Source organism: Orcinus orca, chromosome 4 (assembly GCF_937001465.1).
Source record: "Orcinus orca chromosome 4, mOrcOrc1.1, whole genome shotgun sequence".
NCBI classification, from domain to species: domain Eukaryota; kingdom Metazoa; phylum Chordata; class Mammalia; order Artiodactyla; family Delphinidae; genus Orcinus; species Orcinus orca.
In genome coordinates this window covers 110039297-110062281 of record NC_064562.1, presented here as the reverse complement: position 1 = coordinate 110062281, position 22985 = coordinate 110039297, and the positions used below count along the sequence as shown (strand labels likewise).

Sequence of the window (22985 nt, the reverse complement as noted above, 5' to 3'; positions counted from 1 at the left end):
GACACCAGAGACAAGAACATCCTTCCTCCCAAACGGGAGATGAATCCTCCCCCTCCCAGCAAGTAACTGAAGGACCCCAGTGTTCTTCTAAATCATCCTCTGGCCAAGGTTAATTTTTGAAGGTGTTCCTAATCTAACTCAGAATGGCACCCTCAGTCCCATTCATTCAGTTGTCATGTCATGGATCAGTTAATGTACAAGGAAGTGTAAACATCTGCCTCATTCAGGTATGTTAAGTGCTGGAAGGATAAAGATTAATGAGACACAGTTCTTGATTTCAACAAACTAATGGTTCAGCAGAGGGGACCAACAGACCATATAAATGGCAAAAACATTCCCTTCCTTCACCCACCCTCCTTCTGTACTTGGTGTTTTGGGTCAAAGTGCATCATTCAAAAGGAGCTGGGATGCCATCTGAATATTCCTCAAACGGACTTGACCATGGAAATGAACAGCTGGCTGAAAGAGCACTTTCAAGCCCGCCAATACTCATTTCTCTGAATTCCAAATGGAGCGGACTCTCCAACCTCCCTTTTCTGTTTGTCTGCTTGCGATCCCAGTGAGTTCCTCCCAGGACCAACCCTGAGCCACTCTCGGTGGATTCTGAGTTAATTGCCCCTAATTCACACTCTTGGGTTCCCCATCAGGCATTACTCAGGTTCTGCCCAGGGCTCTCTCCATTGTTAAAGTGTGCACAGAAAAATAAATAACTCTGCTTCTCCTCCAACCATCCACTGCAAAAGCCTCCTCCCAACTCCCCCCAAGCAAATGGCTGGTTATTTTAAACCCACGTTCACATTAGGTCTTCATCTTTCATCTTCTAGGCAATGAACCTCACCTAGATTGTTTCTATTTTAAAGGAATACCCATGCCCAGGAAATCTCCTGGAAGGAAATATTGAAAGTCATTCTCAAGTTCATTTGACAATCTTTCAAAGGTAGCATTACGTACATCTTAAAATAGAACACCTAATGCAATGGGGTTTTGCTGAAATGATTACAAGGGACTGTAATAGATACTACAAAGTCACCTTACATTTATAGACTCTATAACAGTTTTGAAAAGTGCCTTCATGTGCTTTCTTCTGTTCATTACAAGTCTCTGGAGGGGTGGAGGGCAGGGACTATCACTGCCACGTTACTAATGAGAAGCGGTATGGAATCGTGGTTTGGGCCCTGGTGCTGCTCTTTGGGCCTCAGTCTCCCTATCTGTAAAGCAAGGATAATAATAACACTTGCCTTGGGACTTCCCTGGTGGACCAGTGGCTAAGACTCTGCACTCCCAGTGCAGGGGGCCCGGGTTTGATCCCTGATCAGGGAACTAGATCCCACATGCTGCAACTAAGGGTTCGCATGCCGCAACGAAGCTCCCGCGTGCAAAGATCCCACGTGCCACAACTAAGACCCGGCATGGGCCAAATTAAAAAATAAATAAATAAATAAAAACACTTGCCTCATAGGGTTGTTGTGGGACTGTGTACTGCACTACATTATTGGTACTTGATCTATGTTTGCCACTAGGAGTAGTGAGGAAACTGATCTCAGAGAGATAATTACATAATATTTACTTCCTGCATTTGAAATGGAGCTCTCCAAGGACCAGGACTGGGCCTCACTCACCCTGGCATCCAGCCCTGTGCCTTGCACAGTGATAGCACTCATAAATACTTGTTGAGGCGAAATGACTTGACTAATAATGACCACAAATGACTCTCCGTTTTCTTCTGGAGACGGTGCAGGCAGGGATCTATGAAAACTTTGCCCCTTCTCTGCCCACGGTTCACTGTGATCCAGGCACCAGAAACTTCCAGAAAAAAGTTTCCTTTAGAATTACCAAGACTGACATGGCTTTCTGAAAACCAATGAAGAACACTGTGAACCTAAGAGAATCAAGGAGACTAGACATCAGAGACCAGGACAAACGGCTCAGTGGAGTCTCAGCTGTCTATGATGGGGACAGAGCCATACCCAGGGTTGGCAACCCTCCCTCTTCATATTCTGGGGGTGGAGTGAAAAGTCTGCTCTCAGTTGGCCTTATTTATATCTCTCTTGACTCACTGAAATGCTTTGGCAGAACAGCAAAGAACAACCTTTGTCGCGTCCCACGTGGGTACAGGGTTCACCACACTGCAGTGTGCTGCTCACACACCTTCTGCATGAGCCTGGACTTTGCACCTCCAGGGCCTCAGCAAAGGTTTGACTCGCTTGGCTGGTATAGAGTTGGCTTGCCAAAAATATCTGAATTAAATTATAAATGTTCTCTGATTGATCAAGTTCAGAAAGTTGTGTAACCTGCTGTGTTGGCAAGGTTGTGGGGAAACAGGCACTTGCACGTGCTGCCATGGGGGTACACTGACAACCTTGATGGAAGGCAATGCAGCAAATCTATCAAAGTTAAAGCCACTCATACCACTGGACCCAGCAAATGCTACGACGGTAAGAGTTAGCACCTACTGAGCATTTACACGTGCTGGGTGCTGTTTTCATCACTGCTTATATATTAATTCCTTTAGTCCTCACAAAAACCCTGGGAGGTAGGTACTATCATCAGACCCATTTTACAGGCGAAGAAGCTCAAGCAAAGAGACTTTAAATCAATTGTCCAAGATTCTTTAGCCAGTAAGAAACCAGGCGTCAGGTTCAGGGGACCGCTCGCTTAACCGCTATGCTACACTGTATCCCTCTACAGTGTTATCCATTTAAGTATTATCTATAGTGAAAAATCAGAAACAAACCAAAAAATTCATCATAAGGGAAAAGGTACATGTATTACAGTTTTTCTGTTCAAGGGAACACTAGACAGTTGCTCTTTTTTTAAAAAAAATGAAGTTGATACGGAAGTGTACTGCTGTGTTACAATCACCAAGCTATAAAAATTTAAGTTTAGAAAAAAGCAAAGTGAAGGAGAGAATTCTATCATTTTCAGAAGAAAATAATATATTCATAATGATGCCTGCATATGCACCATATGAAAGGAGATACAAGAAGGGGTAAAACAAGATAAGACAGGGAACTGGGGGAGGGGGCACGCTTTTCACTGTATACCTTTATGCACCTTATGAATTCTGTGCTTTGTAGGTAGGTTATCTTTTTGAAAAGAAAACTCAGTTTAAAAGAACAGACTAGGAGATTGGTTCAAGATGGCGGAGCAGAAGGACGTGTGCTCTCTCCCTCTTGCAAGAGCACCGGAATCACAACTAACTGCTGAACAATCATCAACAGTAAGATACTGGAACTCACCAAAAAGATACTCCACATCCAAAGACAAAGGAGAAGCTGCAATGAGACAGTAGGAAGGGCGCCATCACAATAAAATCAAATCCCATAACCGCTGGGTGGGTGACTCACAAACTGGAGAACAATTATAGCACAGAAGTCCGCCCACTGGAGTGAAGGTTCTGAGCCCCACGTCAGGCTCCCCAACCTGGGGGTCTGGCAATGGGAGGAGGAATTCCCAGAGAATCAGACTTTGCAGGCTAATAGGATTTGATTTCAGGACTTGGACAGGACTGGGGGAAAGAGAGACTCCACTCTTGGAGGGTACACACAAAGTAGCGTGCGCATCAGGACCCAGGGGGAAGGAGCAGTGACCCCATAGGAGACTGAACCAGACCTACCTGCTAGTGTTGGAGAGTCTCCTGCAGAGGCGGGAGGTGGCTGTGGCTCACCGCAGGGACAAGGACACTGGCAGCAGAAGTTCTGGGAAGTACTGATTGGCGTGAGCCCTTCCAGAGTCCACCATTAGCCCCACCAAAGAGCCCAGGTAGGCTCCAGTGTTGGGTCCCCTCAGGCCAAACAACCAACAGGGAGGGAACTCAGCTCCACTTGTCAACAGACAAGCGGATTAAAGTTTTACTGAGCTCTATCCACCAGAGCAACACCCAGTTCTACCCACCACCAGTCCCTCCCAGCAGGAAACTTGCACAAGCCTCTTAGATAACCTCATCCACCAGAGGGCAGACAGCAGAAGCAAGAAGAACTACAATCCAGCAGCCTGTGGAACGAAAACCTTGTTCACAGAAAGATAGACAAAATGAAAAGGCAGAGGACTATGTACCAGATGAAGGAACAAGATAAAACCCCAGAAAAACAATTAAATGAAGTGGAGACAGGCAACCTTCCAGAAAAAGAATTCAGAATAATGATAGTGAAGATGGTCCAGGACCTCGGAAAAAGAATGGAGGCAAAGATCGAGAAGATACAAGAAATGTTTAACAAAGACCTAGAAGAATTAAAGAACAAACACCTAGAAGAATTAAATAAACAGAGATGAACAATACAATAAATGCAATGAAAAATACACTAGAAGGAATCAATAGCAGAATAACTGAGGCAGAAGAACGGATAAGTGATCTGGAAGACAGAATGGTGGAATTCACTGCCACGGAACAGAATAAAGAAAAAAGGATGAAAAGAAATGAAGACAGCCTAAGAGACCTCTGGGAGAACATTAAACGCACCAACATTCACATTATAGGGATCCCAGAAGGAGAAGAGAGAGAGAAGGGACCTGAGAAAATACTTGAAGAGATTATAGTCAAAAACTTCCCTAACATGGGAAAGGAAATAGCCACCTAAGTCCAGGAAGAACAGAGAGTCCCAGGCAGGATAAACCCAAGGAGAGACACATAGTAATCTAACTGACAAGAATTAAAGACAAAGAAAAATTATTAAAAGCAACAATGGAAAGATGACAAATAACATACAAAGGAACTCCCATAAGGTAAACAGCTGATTTCTTAGCAAAAACTCTACAAGCCAGAAGGGAGTGGCACAATATATTTAAAGTGATGAAAGGGAAGAAACTACAACCAAGATTACTCTACCTGGCAAGGATCTCATTCAGATTTGATGGAGAAATCAAAAGCTTTAGAGACAAGCAAAAGCTAAGAGAATTCAGCACCACCAAACCAGCTCTACAACAAATGCTAAAGGACCTTCTCTAGGTGGGAAACACAAGAGAAGCAAAGGACCTACAAAAACAAACTGAAAACAATTAAGAAAATGGTAATAGGAACATACATATCGATAATTACCTTAAATGTGAATGGATTAAATGCTCCAACCAAAAGACACAGGCTTGCTGAATGGATATAAAAACAAGACCCAAATATATGCTATCTACAAGAGACCCACTTCAGACCTAGGGACACATACAGACTGAAAGTGAGGGGATGGAAAAAGATATTCCATGCAAATGGAAATCTAAAGAAAGCTGGGGTAGCAATACTCATATCAGATAAAATGACTTTAAAATAAAGAATGTTACAAGAGACAAGCAAGGACACCACATAATGACCAAGGGATCAATCCAAGAAGAGGATGTAACAATTCTAAATATATATACACCCAACATAGGAGCATCTCAATACATAAGGCAAATGCCAACAGCTATAAAAGAGGAAATAGACAGTAACACAGTAATAGTGGGGGACTTTAACACCTCACTTACACCAATGGACAGATCATCCAGACAGAAAATTAATAAGAAAACACAAACTTTAAATGACACAGTAGACCAGATATATTTAACTGATATATATGGGACATTCCATGCAAAACCAGCAGATTACACTTTCTTCTCAAGTGCACACAGAACATTCTCCACGATAGATCACATCTTGGGTCAACAAATCAAGCCTTGGTAAATTTAAGAAAACTGAAATCATATCAAGTATCTTTTCCAAGTACAATGCTATGAGATTAGAAATCAATTACAGGGGGAAAAAAACATAAAAAACACACACACACACAGAGGCTAAACAATACATTACTAAATAACCAAGAGATCACCAAAGAAATCAAAGAGGAAATCAGAAAATACCTAGAGACAAATGACAACAAAAACACGACGATCCAAAACCTATGGGATGCAGGAAAAGCAGTTTAAGAGGGAAATTTATAGCAATACAATCCTACCTCAAGAAACAAGAAAAATCTCAAATAAACAATCTAAACTTACACCTAAAGGAACTAGAGAAAGAAGAAAAAACAAAACCCAAAGTTAGCAGAAGGAAAGAAATCATAAAGATCAGAGCAGAAATAAATGAAATAGAAACAAAGAAAATAATAGCAAAGATCAATAAAACTAAAAGCTGGTTCTTTGAGAAGATAAACAAAATTGATAAACCTTTAGCCAGACTCATCAAGAAAAAGAGGGAGAGGACTCAAATCAATAAAATTAGAAATGAAAAAGGAGAAGTTACAATGGACAGCACAGAAATACAAAGCATCCTAAGAGACTACTACAAGCAACTCTAGGCCAATAAAATGGACAACCTGGAAGAAATAGACAAATTCTTGGAAAGGTATAACCTCCCAAGATTGAACCAGGAAGAAACAGAAAATATGAACAGACCAATCACAAGTAATGAAATTGAAACTGTGATTAAAAATCTTCCAACAAACAAAAGTCCAGGACCAGATGGCTTCACAGGTGAATTCTCTCAGACATTTAGAGAAGAGCTAACAGCCATCCTTCTCAAACTCTTCCAAAAAACTGCAAAGGAAGGAACACTTCCAAACTCATTCTATGAGGCCACCATCACCCTGATACCAAAACCGGAAAAAGATACTACGAAAAAAGAAAATTACAGACCAATATTACTGATTAATACAGATGCAAAAATCCTCAACAAAATACTAGCACACAGAATCCAACAACACATTAAAAGGATCATACACCATGATCAAGTGGGATTTATCCCAGGGATGCAAGGATTCTTCAATATACGCAAATCAATCAATGTGATACACCATATTAACAAATAGAAGAATAAAAACCATATGATCATCTCAATAGTTGCAGAAAAAGCCTTTGACCAAATTCAACACCCATTTATCATAAAAACTCTCCAGAAAGTGGACACAGAGAAAACCTACCTCAACATAATAAAGGCCATATACAGCAAACCCATAGCAAACATCATTCTCAATGGTGAAAAACTGAAAATATTTCCTCTAAGATCAGGAACAAAACAAGGATGTCCACTCTCGCCACTATTTTTCAACATAGTTTTGGAAGTCCTAGCCACAGCAATCACAGAAGAAAAAGAAATAAAAGGAATCCAAATTGGAAAACAAGAAGTAAAACTGTCACTGTTTGCAGATGACATGATATTATATAAAGATAATCCTAAAGATGCCACCAGAAAACTATGAGAGCTTATCAATGAATTTGGTAAAGCTTCAGGATACAAAATTAATGTACAGAAATCTCTTGCATTCCTATACACTAACAATGCAAGATCAGAAAGAGAAATTAAGGAAACAATCCCATTCACCACTGCAACAAAAAGAATAAAATACTTAGGAATAAACCTACCTAAGGAGGTAAAAAACCTGTACTCAGAAAAGTATAAGACACTGATGAAAGAAACCAAAGATGACACAAACAGATGGAGAGATATACCATGTTCTTGGACTGGAAGAATCAATATTGTGAAAATGACTATACTACCCAAAGCAATCTAAAGATTCAATGCAATCACTATCAAATTACCAACGGCAGTTTTTACAGAAGCAGAACAAAAAATCTTAAAATTTGTATGGAGACACAAAAGACCCTGAATAGCCAATGCAATCTTGAGGGGAAAAAAACGGAGCTGGAGGAATCAGACTCCCTGACTTCAGAGTATACTACAAAGCTACAGTAAACCAGACAATATGGTACTGGCATGAAAACAGAAATATAGATCAATGAAACAAGATAGAAAGCCCAGAGACAAACCCACGCACCTATGGTCAACTAATCTATGACAAAGGAAGCAAGGATATTCAATGGAGAAAAGAAAGTCTCTTCAATAAATGGTGCTGGGAAAACTGGACAGCTACATGTAAAAGAATGAAATTAGAACACTCCCTAACACCATACACAAAAATAAACTCAAAATAGATCAAAGACCTAAATGTAAGACCAGACACTGTAAAACTCTTACAGAAAAACATAGGAAGAACACTCTGTGACATAAATCACAGCAAGATCTTTTTTTACCCATCTCCCACAGTAATGGAAATAAAAACAAAAATAAACAAACAGGACCTAATGAAACTTCAAAGCTTTTGCACAGCAAAGGAAACTATAAACAAGACGAAAAGATAACCCTCAGAATGGGAGAAAATATTTGCAAACAAATCAAGACCTAAATAGACATTTCTCCAAAGAAGACATACAGATGGCCAAGAGGCACATGAAAAGCTGCTCATCATCACTAATTATTAGAGAAATGTAAATCAAAACTACCATGAGGTATCACCTCACACCAGTTAGAATGGGCATCATCAGAAAATCTGCAAACAACAAATGCTGGAGAGGGTGTGGAGAAAAGGGAACCCTCTTGCACTGTTGGTGGGAATGTAAATTGATACAGACACTATGGAGAACAGTATGGAGGTTCCTTAAAAAACTAAAAATAGAATTACCATATGACACAGCAATCCCACTACTGGGCATATACCCAGAGAAAACCGTAATTCAAAAAGACACATGCACCCCAATGTTCATTGCAGCTCTATTTACGATAGCCAGGTCATGGAAGCAACCTAAATGCCCATCAACAGAGGAATGGATAAAGAAGTTGTTAGTACATATATACAGTGGAACATTAGCCATAAAAAGGAACGAAACTGGGTCATTTGTAGAGACGTGGATGGACCTAGAGACTGTCATACAGAGTGAAGTAAGTCAGAAAGAGAAAAACAAATATTGTATATTAACGCATATATATGGAACCTAGAAAAATGGTATAGGTGAACTGGTTTGCAGGGCAGAAATAGAGACACAGATGTAGAGAACAAATGTATGGACACCAATGGGGGAAAGCAGTGGGGCGGGGGTGATGGTGGTGGGATGAATCAGGAGATTGGGATTGACAACATATATACACCAATATGTATAAAATAAAAAACTAATAAGAACCTGCTGTATAAAATAAATAAATTAATTAACTTAAAAAGAAAGAACTATACCTGTAAAGTACATAACAGTTGCCTAATAGAAAACACAGCACCAGATGTTTAATTCCATTACTAAATGTCCACATTGTGTTAAAGCTATTTGTTTATATATTTTTCTCCCGTGTAGCATGTAGCTCAGAGGCTGGCACTTGTTATGTATTTCACAGATGACTGCAGAATGAAAGAATAACATGCATGTTGAGTTGAATCAAGTGGAATTGATACTCATCAAGGTTCCTCCTGCAACTCTATGTAGGAGGGGTCTGTACTTCTCTCTAGAACTAAACTCATGGAGGGATCACGGTCTAGACCCAGGAGGGTCGGATGAGAGCCGAGTTTCATGGTGAAACAACCCAAGCTTCTCAACATGCATTTGAGGGGGAGTTATGATTACTGTTATGCTTCTTGCTGGGCAGAACCAAAGACCCCACTCTAGTCCAGTGCCCCTTGATCTGCCAGCCAGACTGCAATCAGAGAGGGAGAGAAGAGTCATCTGACAAGCCCTGTTCTTTTTCAAACCATGTGGATAATTACTCAGAACTCTATTTTCGTCGTGGTTTTTGCAAATTGATTTTATAATGATTTTTTATTTCAGGCATTTTGGCAGCTCTAAGGGGGGAAATAAAAGAGCCCATTAATGCCAGCATGTGTCACTGGGGACACCAAAGTGCTGAAAAGAAGAAGAAAAATATCCTTAATTAAAGCAGAAAAAGCTAGAGGTTACCTGGGTCTTTAAAATGTTGCCTTGCTGGCAGTCCAATTCTTGGGGCCGTTCATTGCCTCTTGGGGGATGTACATTATTCTGCTGGATAAATTCTTCCAGCCTTAAAACCTAAAACAGAAGAATAGAAACATTCAGCAATGAAACAAAGTCCTATCACCCGGCTGTGGTCATTAATCTGGGACCCATTCCCTTGGGTCAATCAGTTCTGGGGACTGTCCCCCACTAGACAAATCCCAGACACGCTTCTAGAGAGGCCATTTCTAATTAGCTAGTTGCTTCGTCTCTCCAGAAGAAGATGAGCCTGGCAGGTTTACAATATTCCACACTTCTCTTTAAATTATTCACATCCACATAACTATACCAGGGCTGTAGCATGGTTTCCATTAGTTTTCATACCATTCCTGGAAGGCCACCCTATTTCGTTTTTACAAAGTTAGTTGGTAAAGAAAAGGAACAATATTTAAGAATTATACAGATAATATGAGAGAAGAGGGGCTAAAAGCTGCTATTAAATTATAAAGCCTTAATTATGATTATTATTAACCAACTAATTGTAGAGTGTCAATTAAACGGTCTGGTTTCCCTGCTCTAGACTTTGAGAAGAACAAGGTCATTAACCATAAAGGAACCTCAGATGTTGCTAAAACTAATGCTCCTCAGGCAGCTCCTCAGGTGTAAAGTGGGGAGGAGAAGGGACAGACTGAGAGCAAGATGGTAAGATCATAAAATATCGTCCCTGCCTTCAAGGAGCTGTCATCTTATGGAGCAGACAGATGCATGTTTACAATCACAACAACATTCAGTAGACACATGTACAATATATAAGAGCATCATTAATGGTGTGTTTGCTCTGTGCCAGGCACAGATCTAAGCATTTTACAGTATTAACTCTTTTAATTCTCCTAACAATTACTATGAGGTAGGTACTACCGCAGAGAACTTACAGCAATAAACTCTGCCCAGGGAATTCCAGCACAGTGTTAAGGGCACTGAAGGATGAATAGGAGTCCGTCAGTGACAAGTTCTTCTCCCTAGTAACACTGTCCACAACGCCTTTAAACTTTGAACTTGGTCCCTTGGTGGTTTGGACAAGTGGGCCCAAGAAGAAAACTCCATTGTTCAGCTGGTTTACATCCATTCCTTACCCTGCTCTCCTTGCCTGCCTCCACCAGGGAGGCCTGATGGCTAAATCCTTGCTTTCCCAGGCTGGCCACGTGGCACAGATATTACCAATGGGAGTAGGAGTCAGCTGGGGGCTTCTGCGCATGCTTCTGTTTTCCTGATGAAGTGGGCAGGCCTGGTCATCCCTGACCCTCCTTTTTTCCTGCTTTAACTTGGGGCATGACAACTAGAACAGTGACAGTCATTCTCACAGCCAAGGGGAATCTGAGCCAACTTCTCCTACGTGCAGTGCTAGGAACATACGATGCATTTAGGGGCCATGAAAATATTTTCATTTCTTTCAGAATCAGAATAAAAAACTGTAGCCTGGCCATATTCACCTTTATAACAGTGCAGTTACAAATTATAATTTTTAATTCTTTTTGATAAAGAAAAAAGCCCAGGAAGGCAGAAGTATCTAATGCCCAGGACACTGATAACACAGCCGGGGGTGGGGAGAGGGCAGGACCAAGATGTTTGCAGATTTTCCAGGCCTGATATCATTTAGCCACAGAATCAACACCAGCAGCCTCCTGCCTCCCTCTTTTATGTGTGACATTAAGTGCCTCTTTGTTAAGACTCTATAAATCAGGCTCTCTGTTATCTGCAGCTGAATTTATGCCCCTGAGACAGCCTTCCTGTCAGGATGAAGTCTTTTTCTTCCTTCCAAGGATGCTAAATGTAAGGAGGTCAGGGAAGCTTCCCAAGATTCCTAGCATCTCAGTATCTCAGTTCATCAAAAACTCCTGGAGCCCAGAACCATCATTCCAAGAACAGCTTTTATTCGGGACTTACCTCAAGCAGTGAATTCTGGAGCTTCACACTTAGGGCCTCTTTCTCTTCTTGCAGATGCTTTATTTCATTTTCTGATTTCTTCTTCACTTCCTCCAACTGTGCTTCTACTTCCTAAATGATGAATGGAAGAGTTAACCACACAAGCCACGAAAACATGGACAGGACACACCCTGCCTTATTCCCAAAGGGGTTCAAAGAAACTCACAAGAGTCATAAACTACTATAAGAAAACATAAATTAGGGCTTCCCTGGTGGCGCAGTGGTTGAGAGTCTGCCTGCCGATGCAGGGGACGCGGGTTCGTGCCCCGGTCCGGGAAGATCCCACATGCCGCGGAGCGGCTGGCCCTGTGAGCCATGGCCGCTGAGCCTGCGCATCCGGAGCCTGTGCTCCGCAACGGGAGAGGCCACAACAGTGAGAGGACCGCGAACCGCAAAAAAAAAAAAAAAAAAAAAAAAAGAAAACATAAATTAGAAATACATGAGAAAGTCCAAAGAAAACAGGTGCCAAATTCACACCACAAAGTCGAATATATACTGGGGGTGGGGGCAGAGTAAACCCCTGGCTTTAAGTTTTGTAGTGTCAAATAAGAAAACAGAATGCTCATTACTGACAAAATTCTCATGGTTCTATAAATCAAAAAGCCAACTACATCCTCAGCTGCAGGGAAATACCAAAAGCAGAATGAAATTTCTTCTTTCGCCTTCTCAACAGCATCCTTACTTTAGCCAAAATGATGGGATTCATAGGGCTGCTTCCTCCATGGTCCCTCCCCACAGCCTCACAGTCTCAGCACAAAGCAGATCCAGACAAAAGAACATTCTGGAGCCCATGTGAGTGGTGCAGCTGCATTTTAACTGTGTGATCTTGGGCACATTTCCTAACCCCTCTGTGATTCAATGCATTACTTACATGCTTAGCACAGTTCTAGGTACATAGTAAGGGATCGATAAATGCTAAGTAGTACGATTCTTACAGATGCTTACGCTTTCTGATCTAGCTTAATATCTGGGGAAATTTTTCAAGTGTCTAGAGCAGTGGATGAAATATTCTGTTCCTCGTAGCTGAATTTTAGGTAGATATTAAGTCATTTATTTGTTCAACAAATATTTATTGAGCCCTACCATGTGCTTGGCATTGTTCTTGAAGCTGGGGATAAAAACAGACAATATGCTTACTCACCAGGAGCTCACATTTGCGTGAAAGAGATAGGCAGCAAAGTCAACAGCTATAACGCAGTAGATACCATGCTGGATGGTGATAATTGATTACAGACCTTTATGGTCTAACTGGAAGTAGATGACATATTAGCAGTTGACATTTACTGAGTGTGTACCATTTTCTGGGCGCTTTTCACAGATCATCTCGTTGATCCTTATGAAAACCCTATGAGCTAGGTAGTATTGTTAAAGCTCATTATACAGATGAAGAAATGAAGCTTGAAGAGGTTAAATAACTTGCCCAAGGCCATGCAGCCCGTAAGCAGAAGAGTCAAGATCCAAACTCAGGAAAGCATGACCCCTTGGCTGTGCTTCTTCCCTGCCTGCATGGGTCCAGTTATACGTGGACATTTTTCAACAGTAAATACTACAGTACTACACAGTCTGTGGTTGGTTGAACCTGTGGATGTGGAGGAACTGCAGATACGAAGGGCCTACTATAAGTTATACTTGGATTAACTCCCACGTTGTTCAAGGGTCAACTGCAGGATGAATGGACTTTATGGCTGATCGAATGTGAGGGATGACAGAGAAATTATGGATTTCTGGATTTCTGACTCCTGGATTTCTAACCTGATCATCTAGATGACACCTTCACACTTTCTATGCGGCCAGCCCCAGGCCAGACCAGTGGCCCTGGGCTGGCGCTTCGCATTGTCCCTGGGGTCAGTCATTTAAAAGAGAAGAAAAGAGGGCTGTGATTAGATTGTAAGGGCTGCATGATGTGGACACTTAGGCCAACGTATAGTGTCTTCAGTAAATCCACCATCTCCTTTTGCAGGGCTTGTTGCTTTGGAGAGTTCATTTTCTGAAGATGATAGATAAACTTTTTGTTTAAAACAAGTTGAGATAACTTAAGCAACCATCAGAAATAAGGCCGTCCCCTCAGCAAAGATTCTGATTTTTTTTTACTTCATTATTTAGTCCCTCATTCACAGAATGTTTTATTGAACAGAAGTTTTGTTTAACCTGCTTATTGGTGCAGACACTCGCTAACTCCGCCAAGGCATATTCACTGTAACAGTGGAAACCCCCTGCGAGAAAGGTGCTTAGCATAAAGCAGTGGCTATTTCTAATCTTGCACAGCCTAACGTCCTAGGGTATATGTAATCAATCACAGCTTCAGCTGTTGCCTTGACAAATGGACCTAGAGGGAAAAAATTTCCCCACAAATTTCCTCAAGTGACCTTGAGGATTTCAACAGGAAGCGTTAACATTCTCCTCCTAACTCGTGGAAAGAGAAAAAACAACTACAAAGACAAGAACGTGAGGAAAAAGAAGGAGATGAGTGCTTTCAGATATATAAATTGCTGCATCCCACCCCTGGAAGAAGGCTCCATGGGCTATGAATTTATAGGATTCACAGAGTACTTTCATAAGCTCTGTTCTCATTTAACTCTCATAATACTTATGGAAAAAGGCTTTATTGCATCCATTTCACATGGAGCAAATCCAATGGCTGGTAAGAGGCAAAAGCAGGACTCCCACCCTTTTTCTGCTTTCTTGTCTAGATTGTCCACAATTACTGGCAGTTTAAGAAAAGACAATTAAGGGAGCCACTGTGATGGGAACAACAAATAAGCAGCCACAGGAAATCACCAAGCGGAGATTTCAGTTGGCATTTTAAAGGAAAACACGTTAACTTTTTTCAAGAAGAAAAATCACTCTTTGGTATGTATTTATAGTAAAGTTCCTGGTGTAGCTGAAAGAGTAAACCAGTACAAAGCCTGAAATGTCACTCAGAAGGGGAAGGCAGAAGAGATAATGATCTTAAAATTTCCATACTGTATAAAAACTATAACCCACAGCAAAACATTGCAAATAAACTACACTTCAATTTAAAAATTTGAATACAGAAAAAAACTATAACCTACAGACCCAAGACGTCCAAACAGAACCCCAAACAGAAAAACACAAAGAATATCACACCATGACACATCATAATCAAATTGTGATATGATAAAGAAAAAAGTCTTAAAAGCAATCAGAAAACAAAAAGATACACTATGCACAGGGGAGAACAGATGAGAGTGGCTACCAACTTTTCATCTGAGGAAAATACAAACCAAAAATTTTAAAAAGTTGAACAGCATCTTTAAAGTGCTGAAAGAAAACAAACTGTTAACCTAGAATTCTATATCCAGCAAAATAACCTTCAAAAATGAAGGCAAAATAAAGACATTTTCAGACATATAAACACTGAGAGAATTTGCTGTGAGCAGACTGACACTACAAGAAACATAAAAGGAAGTTCTTCAGGCCAAAAGAAAATGATACCAGATGGGGTGCTTGAATATGCCAAAGGAATGAAGAGGGTAGCAATGGTAAATCAGAAAATATAAAAGACTTTAGTTTTCTCATTTAAAAATTCTCTCTAAGAGATAATTGACTATTTAAGGAAATAGAAAAGTGATGTAGAGTTTATAACATATGTAAAGTAAAACATATGACAACAATTTCACAAAGGTTAGGAAAGGCTAAATAAAAATAGTGTGTTGCTGTAAGGTTTGTACAGTGAAGTATATATGTATTGCTTCTCCATACAAACCTTACAGCAACACAATATGTATGAAGTAACATCATATTATTCGATGGCAGACAATGATAAAGTCGCATGTTATAAATCCTACAGCAACCATGGCACACCATCCCCTCCCCAAAAGAAGAATATCTAACAAGTCACTAGTGGAGATAAAAAAGGGAATACCAGGGCTTCCCTGGTGGCGCAGTGGTTGAGGGTCTGCCTGCCGATGCAGAGGACACGGGTTCGTGCCCCAGTCCGGGAGGATCCCACATGCCGTGGAGCGGCTGGGCCCGTGAGCCATGGTCGCTGAGCCTGCGCGTCCAGAGCCTGTGCTCCGCAACAGGAGAGGCCACAACAGTGAGAGGCCCACATACCGCCAAAAAAAAAAAAAAAAAAAAAAAAAAAAAAAAAAGGGAATACCAAAAGCTATATATTCAAGTAATCAAAAATAAATAGGAAAACAGGCAAAAAGAAAAAAGATGTGACAAAAAGAAAAAAAAACTCAGCAATATGGTAGACTTAATGATAATTACATTGAATGTAAATGGTCTAAATGACCCTCAAAAATCAGACTGCCGGAGGAGAAGGCGGAAGATGGCGGAAGAGTAAGACGCGGAGATCACCTTCCTCCCCACAGATACACCAGAAATACATCTACACGTGGAACAACTCCTACAGAACACCTACTGAAGGCTGGCAGAAGACCTCAGACCTCCCAAAAGGCAAGAAACTCCCCACGTACCTGGGTAGGGCAAAAGAAAAAACAGAGACAAAAGAATAGGGACGGCACCTGCACCAGTGGGAGGGAGCTGTGAAGGAGGAAAAGTTTCCACACTCTAGGAAGCCCCTTCGCGGGCGGAGACTGCGGGAGGCGGAGGGGGGAGCTTCGAAGCTGCGGAGGAGTACACAGCAACGGGTGCGGAGGGCAAGGCGGGGAGATTCCCGCACAGAAGTTCGGTGCCGACCGGCACTCACCAGCCCGAGAGGCTTGTCTGCTCACCCGCCGGGGCGGGCGGGGCTGCGAGCTGAGGCCGGAGCGCAGGGAGAGGACTGGGGTTGGCGGCTTGAACGTAGCCTGAAGGGGTTAGTGCACCACAGCTAGCCGGGAGGGAGTCCGGGGAAAAGCCTGCACCTGCAGAAGAGGCAGGAGACTTTTCCTTCCCTCTTTGTTTCCTGGGGCATGAGGAGAGGGGTTTAAGAACGCTGCTTAAAGGAACTCCAGAGACGGGCGCGAGCCGCGGCTAAAAGCGCGAACCCCAGAGACGGGCGCGAGCCGCGGCTGAAAGCGCGGACCCCAGAGACGGGCGCGAGCCGCGGCTGAAAGCGCGGAATCCAGAGACGGGCGCGAGCCGCGGCTGAAAGCGCGGAATCCAGAGACGCGCGCAAGCCGCGGCTAAAAGCGCGGACCCCAGAGGCGGGCGGGAGACGTTAAGGCTGCTGCTGCCGCCACCGAAGGGCCTGTGTGTGAGCACAGGTCACTCTCCACACCCCTCTTCCGCGGAGCCTGTGCAGCCCGCCACTGCCGGGTTCCCGGGATCCAGGGACAACTTCCCCGGGAGAGCGCACAGCGCGCCTCAGGCTGGTGCAAAGTCACGCCGGCCTTTGCCACCGCAGGCCAGCCCCGCACTCTGTGCCCCTCCGTCCCCGCCGGCCTGAGTGCGCCAGAGCCCCCAATCAGCGGCTCTTTTAACCCCATCCTGTCTGAGCAAAAAACAGACGCCCTCCAGCGATCTACACGCAGTGGCAGGGCCAAATCCAAAGCTTAGCCCTGGGAGCTGTGAGAACAAAGAAGAGAAAGGGAAATCTCTCCCAGCAGCCTCAGAAGCAGCGGATTAAAGCTCCACAATCAACTTGATGTACCCTACATCTGTGGAATACCTGAATAGACAACCAATCATCCCAAATTAAGGAAGTGGACTTTAGGAGCAAGATCTATGATTTTTTCCCCTTTCCTCTTTTTGTGAATGTGTATGTGTATGCTTCTGTGTGAGATCTTGTCTGTATAGTCTTGCTTCCACCATTTGTCCTAGGGTTCTATCCGTCCATGTTTTTTTTAAAATTTTTTTTCTTAATAATTAATTTTAATAACCTTATTATACTTTACCTTCGTTCTTTCTTTCTTTCTTTCCGTCCTTCCTTCCCTCCTTTAGACAACGAATCATCCCAAATTGAGGAGGTGGTCTCTGACAGCAAGATTTAGGATTTTTCCCCATTTACCTCTTTTAGTGAGGGTGTATGTGTATGCTTCTGTGTAAGATTTTGTCTGTATAGCTTTGCTCCCAACATTTGTCCTAAGGTTCTTTCCGTCCCTTTTTTTTTTTTTCTAAATAAGAATTTTTTAATTCAATAACTTTATTATACTTTATTTTATTTTTACTGTATCTTCTTTCTTTCTGTCTTTTTTCCTTCTTTCCCTCCTTCCTTCCTTCCTCCCTCCCTCCCTCCCTCCTTTCTTTCCTTCTTGCCTTCTTTCCTTCTTTGCTTCTTTCTTTCTTTCTTCCTTCCTTCCTACCCTCCTTTCCTTCTTTCTTTCCTCATACTTCTACTAATTCCCTCTACTTTTTCTCCCTTTTATCCTGAGCCTGTGGATGAAAAGCTTTTGGTGCTCCAGCCAGGAGGCAGGGCTCTGCCTCTGAGGTAGGACAGCCAACTTCAGGACACTGATCAACAAGAGACCTCCCAGCTCCACATAATATCAAACGGCGAAAATCTCCCAGAGACCTCCATCTTAACACCAGCACCCAGCTTCACTCAACGACCAGCAAGCCACAGTGCTGGAAAACCTATGCCAAACAACTAGCAAAACAGGAACACAACCCCACCCATTAGCAGAGAGGCTGCCTAAAATCATAATAAGGCCACAGACACCCCCAAACACACCACCAGACGTGAACCTGCCCACTAGAGAGACAAGATCCAGCCTCATCCACCACAACACAGGCACTAGTCCCCTCCACCAGGAAGCCTACACAACCCACTGAACCAACCTTAGCCACTGGAGACAGACATCAAAAACAGGAGGAACTACAAACCTGCAGCCTGCAAAAGGAGACCCCAAACACAGTAAGATAAGCAAAATGAGAAGACAGAAAAACACACAGCAGATAAAGGAGCAAGATAAAAATGCACCAGACCTAACAAATGAAGAGGAAATAGGCAGTCTACCTGAAAGAGAATTCAGAATAATGATAGTAAGGTTGATCCGAAATCTTGGAGATAGAATGGACAATAGATTGGCCAAAATGCAAGAATCAGTTAACAAGGACCTAGAAGAACTAAAGATGAAACAAGCAACGATGAACAACACAATAAATGAAATTAAAAGTACTCTAGATGGGATCAATAGCAGAATAACTGAGGCAGAAGAACGGATAAGTGACCTGGAAGATAAAATAGTGGAAATAACTACTGCAGAGCAGAATAAAGAAAAAAGAATGAAAAGAACTGAGGACAGTCTCAGAGACCTCTGGGACAACATTAAACGCACCAACGTTCGAATTATAGGGGTTCCAGAAGAAGAAGAGAAAAAGAAAGGGACTGAGAAAATATTTGAAGAGATTATAGTTGAAAACTTCCCTAATATGGGAAAGGAAATAGTTAATCAAGTCCAGGAAGCACAGAGAGTCCCATACAAGATAAATACAAGGAGAAATACGCCAAGACACATATTAATCAAACTGTCAAAAATTAAATACAAAGAAAGCATATTAAAAGCAGCAAGGGAAAAACAACAAATAACACATAAGGGAATCCCCATAAGGTTAACAGCTGATCTCTCAGCAGAAACCCTACAAGCCAGAAGGGAGTGGCAGGACATACTGAAAGTGATGAAGGAGAAAAACATGCAGCCAAGACTACTCTACCCAGCAAGGATCTCATTCAGATTTGATGGAGAAATTAAAACCTTTACAGACAAGCAAAAGCTGAGAGAGTTCAGCACCACCAAACCAGCTTTACAACAAATGCTAAAGGATCTTCTCTAGCAAGAAACACAAGAGAAGGAAAAGACCTATAATAACGAACCCAAAACAATTAAGAAAATGGGAATAGGAACATACATATCGATAATTACCTTAAATGTAAATGGACTAAATGCTCCCACCAAAAGACACAGATTAGCTGAATGGATACAAAAACAAGACCCTTATATATGCTGTCTACAAGAGACCCACTTCAGACCTAGAGACACATACAGACTGAAAGTAAGGGGATGGAAAAAGATATTCCATGCAAATGGAAGCCAAAAGAAAGCTGGAGTAGCAATTCTCATATCAGACAAAATAGACTTTAAAATAAGGACTATTAAAAGAGACAAAGAAGGACACTACATAATGATCAAGGGATCGATCCAAGAAGAAGATATAACAATTGTAAATATTTATGCACCCAACATAGGAGCACCTCAATACATAAGGCAAATACTAACAGCCATAGAAGGGGAAATCGACAGTAACACATTCATAGTAGGGGACTTAAACACCCCACTTTCACCCATGGACAGATCATCCAAAATGAAAATAAATAAGGAAATACAAGCTTTAAATGATACATTAAACAAGATGGACTTAATTGATATTTATAGGACACTCCATCCAAAAACAACAGAATACACATTTTTCTCAAGTGCTCATGGAACATTCTCCAGGATAGATCATATCTTAGGTCACAAATCAAGCCTTGGTAAATTTAAGAAAATTGAAATTGTATCAAGTATCTTTTCTGACCACAACGCCATGAGACTAGATATCAATTACAGGAAAAGATCTGTAAAAAATACAAACACATGGAGGCTAAACAATACACTACTTAATAATGAAGAGATCACTGAAGAAATCAAAGAGGAAATCAAAAAATACCTAGAAACAAATGACAATGGAGACACAACGACCCAAAACCTGTGGGATGCAGCAAAAGCAGTTCTAAGGGGGAAGTTTATAGCAATACAAGCCCACCTTAAGAAGCAGGAAACATCTCGAATAAACAACCTAACCTTGCACCTCAAGCAATTAGAGAAAGAAGAACAAAAAAACCCCAAAGCTAGCAGAAGGAAAGAAATCATAAAAATCAGATCAGAAATAAATGAAAAAGAAATGAAGGAAACAATAGCAAAGATCAATAAAACTAAAAGCTGGTTCTTTGAGAAGATAAACAAAATAGATAAACCACTAGCCAGACTCATCAAGAAAAAAAGGGAGAAGACTCAAATCAATAGAATTAGAAATGAAAAAGGAGAGGTAACAACTGACACTGCAGAGATAAAAGAGATCATGAGAGATTACTACAAGCAACTCTATGCCAATAAAATGGACAATCTGGAAGAAATGGACAAATTCTTAGAAATGCACAACCTGCCAAGACTGAATCAGGAAGAAATAGAAAATATGAACAGACCAATCACAAGCACTGAAATTGAAACTGTGATTAAAAATCTTCCAACAAAGAAAAGCCCAGGACCAGATGGCTTCACAGGCGAATTCTATCAAACATTTAGAGAAGAGCTAACACCTATCCTTCTCAAACTCTTCCAAAATATAGCAGAGGGAGGACCACTCCCTAACTCCTTCTACGAGGCCACCATCACCTTGATACCAAAACCAGACAAGGATGTCACAAAGAAAGAAAACTACAGGCCAATATCACTGATGAACATAGATGCAAAAATCCTCAACAAAATACTAGCAAACAGAATCCAACAGCACATTAAAAGGATCATACACCATGATCAAGTGGGGTTTATTCCAGGAATGCAAGGATTCTTCAATATACGCAAATCTATCAATGTGATAAACCATATTAACAAATTGAAGGAGAAAAACCATATGATCATCTCAATAGATGCAGAGAAAGCTTTTGACAAAATTCAACACCCATTTATGATAAAAACCCTGCAGAAAGTAGGCATAGAGGGAACTTTCCTCAACATAATAAAGGCCATATATGACAAGCCCACAGCAAACATCATCCTCAATGGTGAAAAACTGAAAGCATTTCCACTAAGATCAGGAACAAGACAAGGTTGCCCACTCTCACCACTATTATTCAACATTGTTTTGGAAGTTTTAGCCACAGCAATCAGAGAAGAAAAGGAAATAAAAGGAATCCAAATTGGAAAAGAAGAAGTAAAGCTGTCACTGTTTGCAGATGACATGATCCTATACGTAGAGAACCCTAAAGATGCTACCAGAAAACTACTAGAGCTAATCAATGAATTTGGTAAAGTGGCAGGATACAAAATTAATGCACAGAAATCTCTGGCATTCCTATATACTAATGATGAAAAATCTGAAAGTGAAATCAAGAAAACACTCCCATTTACCATTGCAACAAAAAGAATAAAATATCTAGGAATAAACCTACCTAAGGAGACAAAAGACCTGTATGCAGAAAATTATAAGACACTGATGAAAGAAATTAAAGATGATATAAATAGATGGAGAGATATACCATGTTCTTGGATTGGAAGAATCAACATTGTGAAAATGACTCTACTACCCAAAGCAATCTATAGATTCAATGCAATCCCTATCAAACTACCACTGGCATTTTTCACAGAACTAGAACAAAAAATTTCACAATTTGTATGGAAACACAAAAGACCCCGAATAGCCAAAGCAATCTTGAGAACGAAAGAAGGAACTGGAGGAATCAGGCTCCCTGACTTCAGACTATACTACAAAGCTACAGTCATCAAGACGGTATGGTACTGGCACAAAAACAGAAAGATAGATCAATGGAACAGGATAGAAAGCCCAGAGATAAACCCATGCACATATGGACACCTTATCTTTGATAAAGGTGGCAGTAATGTACAATGGAGAAAGGACAGCCTCTTCAATAAGTGGTGCTGGGAAAACTGGACAGGTATATGTAAAAGTATGAGATTAGATCACTCCCTAACACCATACACAAAAATAAGCTCAAAATGGATTAAAGACCTAAATGTAAGGCCAGAAACTATCAAACTCTTAGAGGAAAACATAGGCAGAACACTCTATGACATAAATCAAAGCAAGATCCTTTCTGACCCACCTCCTAGAGTAATGGAAATAAAAACAAAAATAAACAAATGGGACCTAATGAAACTTCAAAGCTTTTGCACAGCGAAGGAAACCATAAACAAGACCAAAAGACAACCCTCAGAATGGGAGAAAATATTTGCAAATGAAGCAACTGACAAAGGATTAATCTCCAAAATTTACAAGCAGCTCATGCAGCTCAATAACAAGAAAACAAACAACCCAATCCAAAAATGGGCAGAAGACCTAAATAGACATTTCTCCAAAGAAGATATACAGACTGCCAACAAACACATGAAAGAATGCTCAACATCATTAATCATTAGAGAAATGCAAATCAAAACTACAATGAGATATCATCTCACACCAGTCAGAATGGCCAACATCAAAAAATCTAGAAACAATAAATGCTGGAGAGGGTGTGGAGAAAAGGGAACACTCTTGCACTGCTGGTGGGAATGTGAATTGGTTCAGCCACTATGGAGAACAGTATGGAGGTTCCTTAAAAAACTACAAATAGAACTACCATATGACCCAGCAATCCCACTACTAGGCATATACCCTGAGAAAACCAAAATTCAAAAAGAGTCATG

The 22985-nt window shown here is 41.2% G+C and overlaps 1 protein-coding gene across 1 annotated transcript in view; it reads right to left on the bottom strand.

Moving 5' to 3' along the window:
- The window catches only part of FAM184B (family with sequence similarity 184 member B), a 121118-nt gene that overhangs the window by 41129 nt on the left and 57004 nt on the right, over positions 1-22985 (bottom strand). Inside the window, exons 6-7 of the mRNA XM_004282519.3 lie at positions 11635-11745; positions 9679-9786 (exon numbers count right to left, since the gene is read on the bottom strand). Of these exons, the coding sequence (XP_004282567.1) occupies positions 9679-9786; positions 11635-11745 (219 nt within the window). The remainder of the gene's footprint in view (positions 1-9678; positions 9787-11634; positions 11746-22985) is intronic.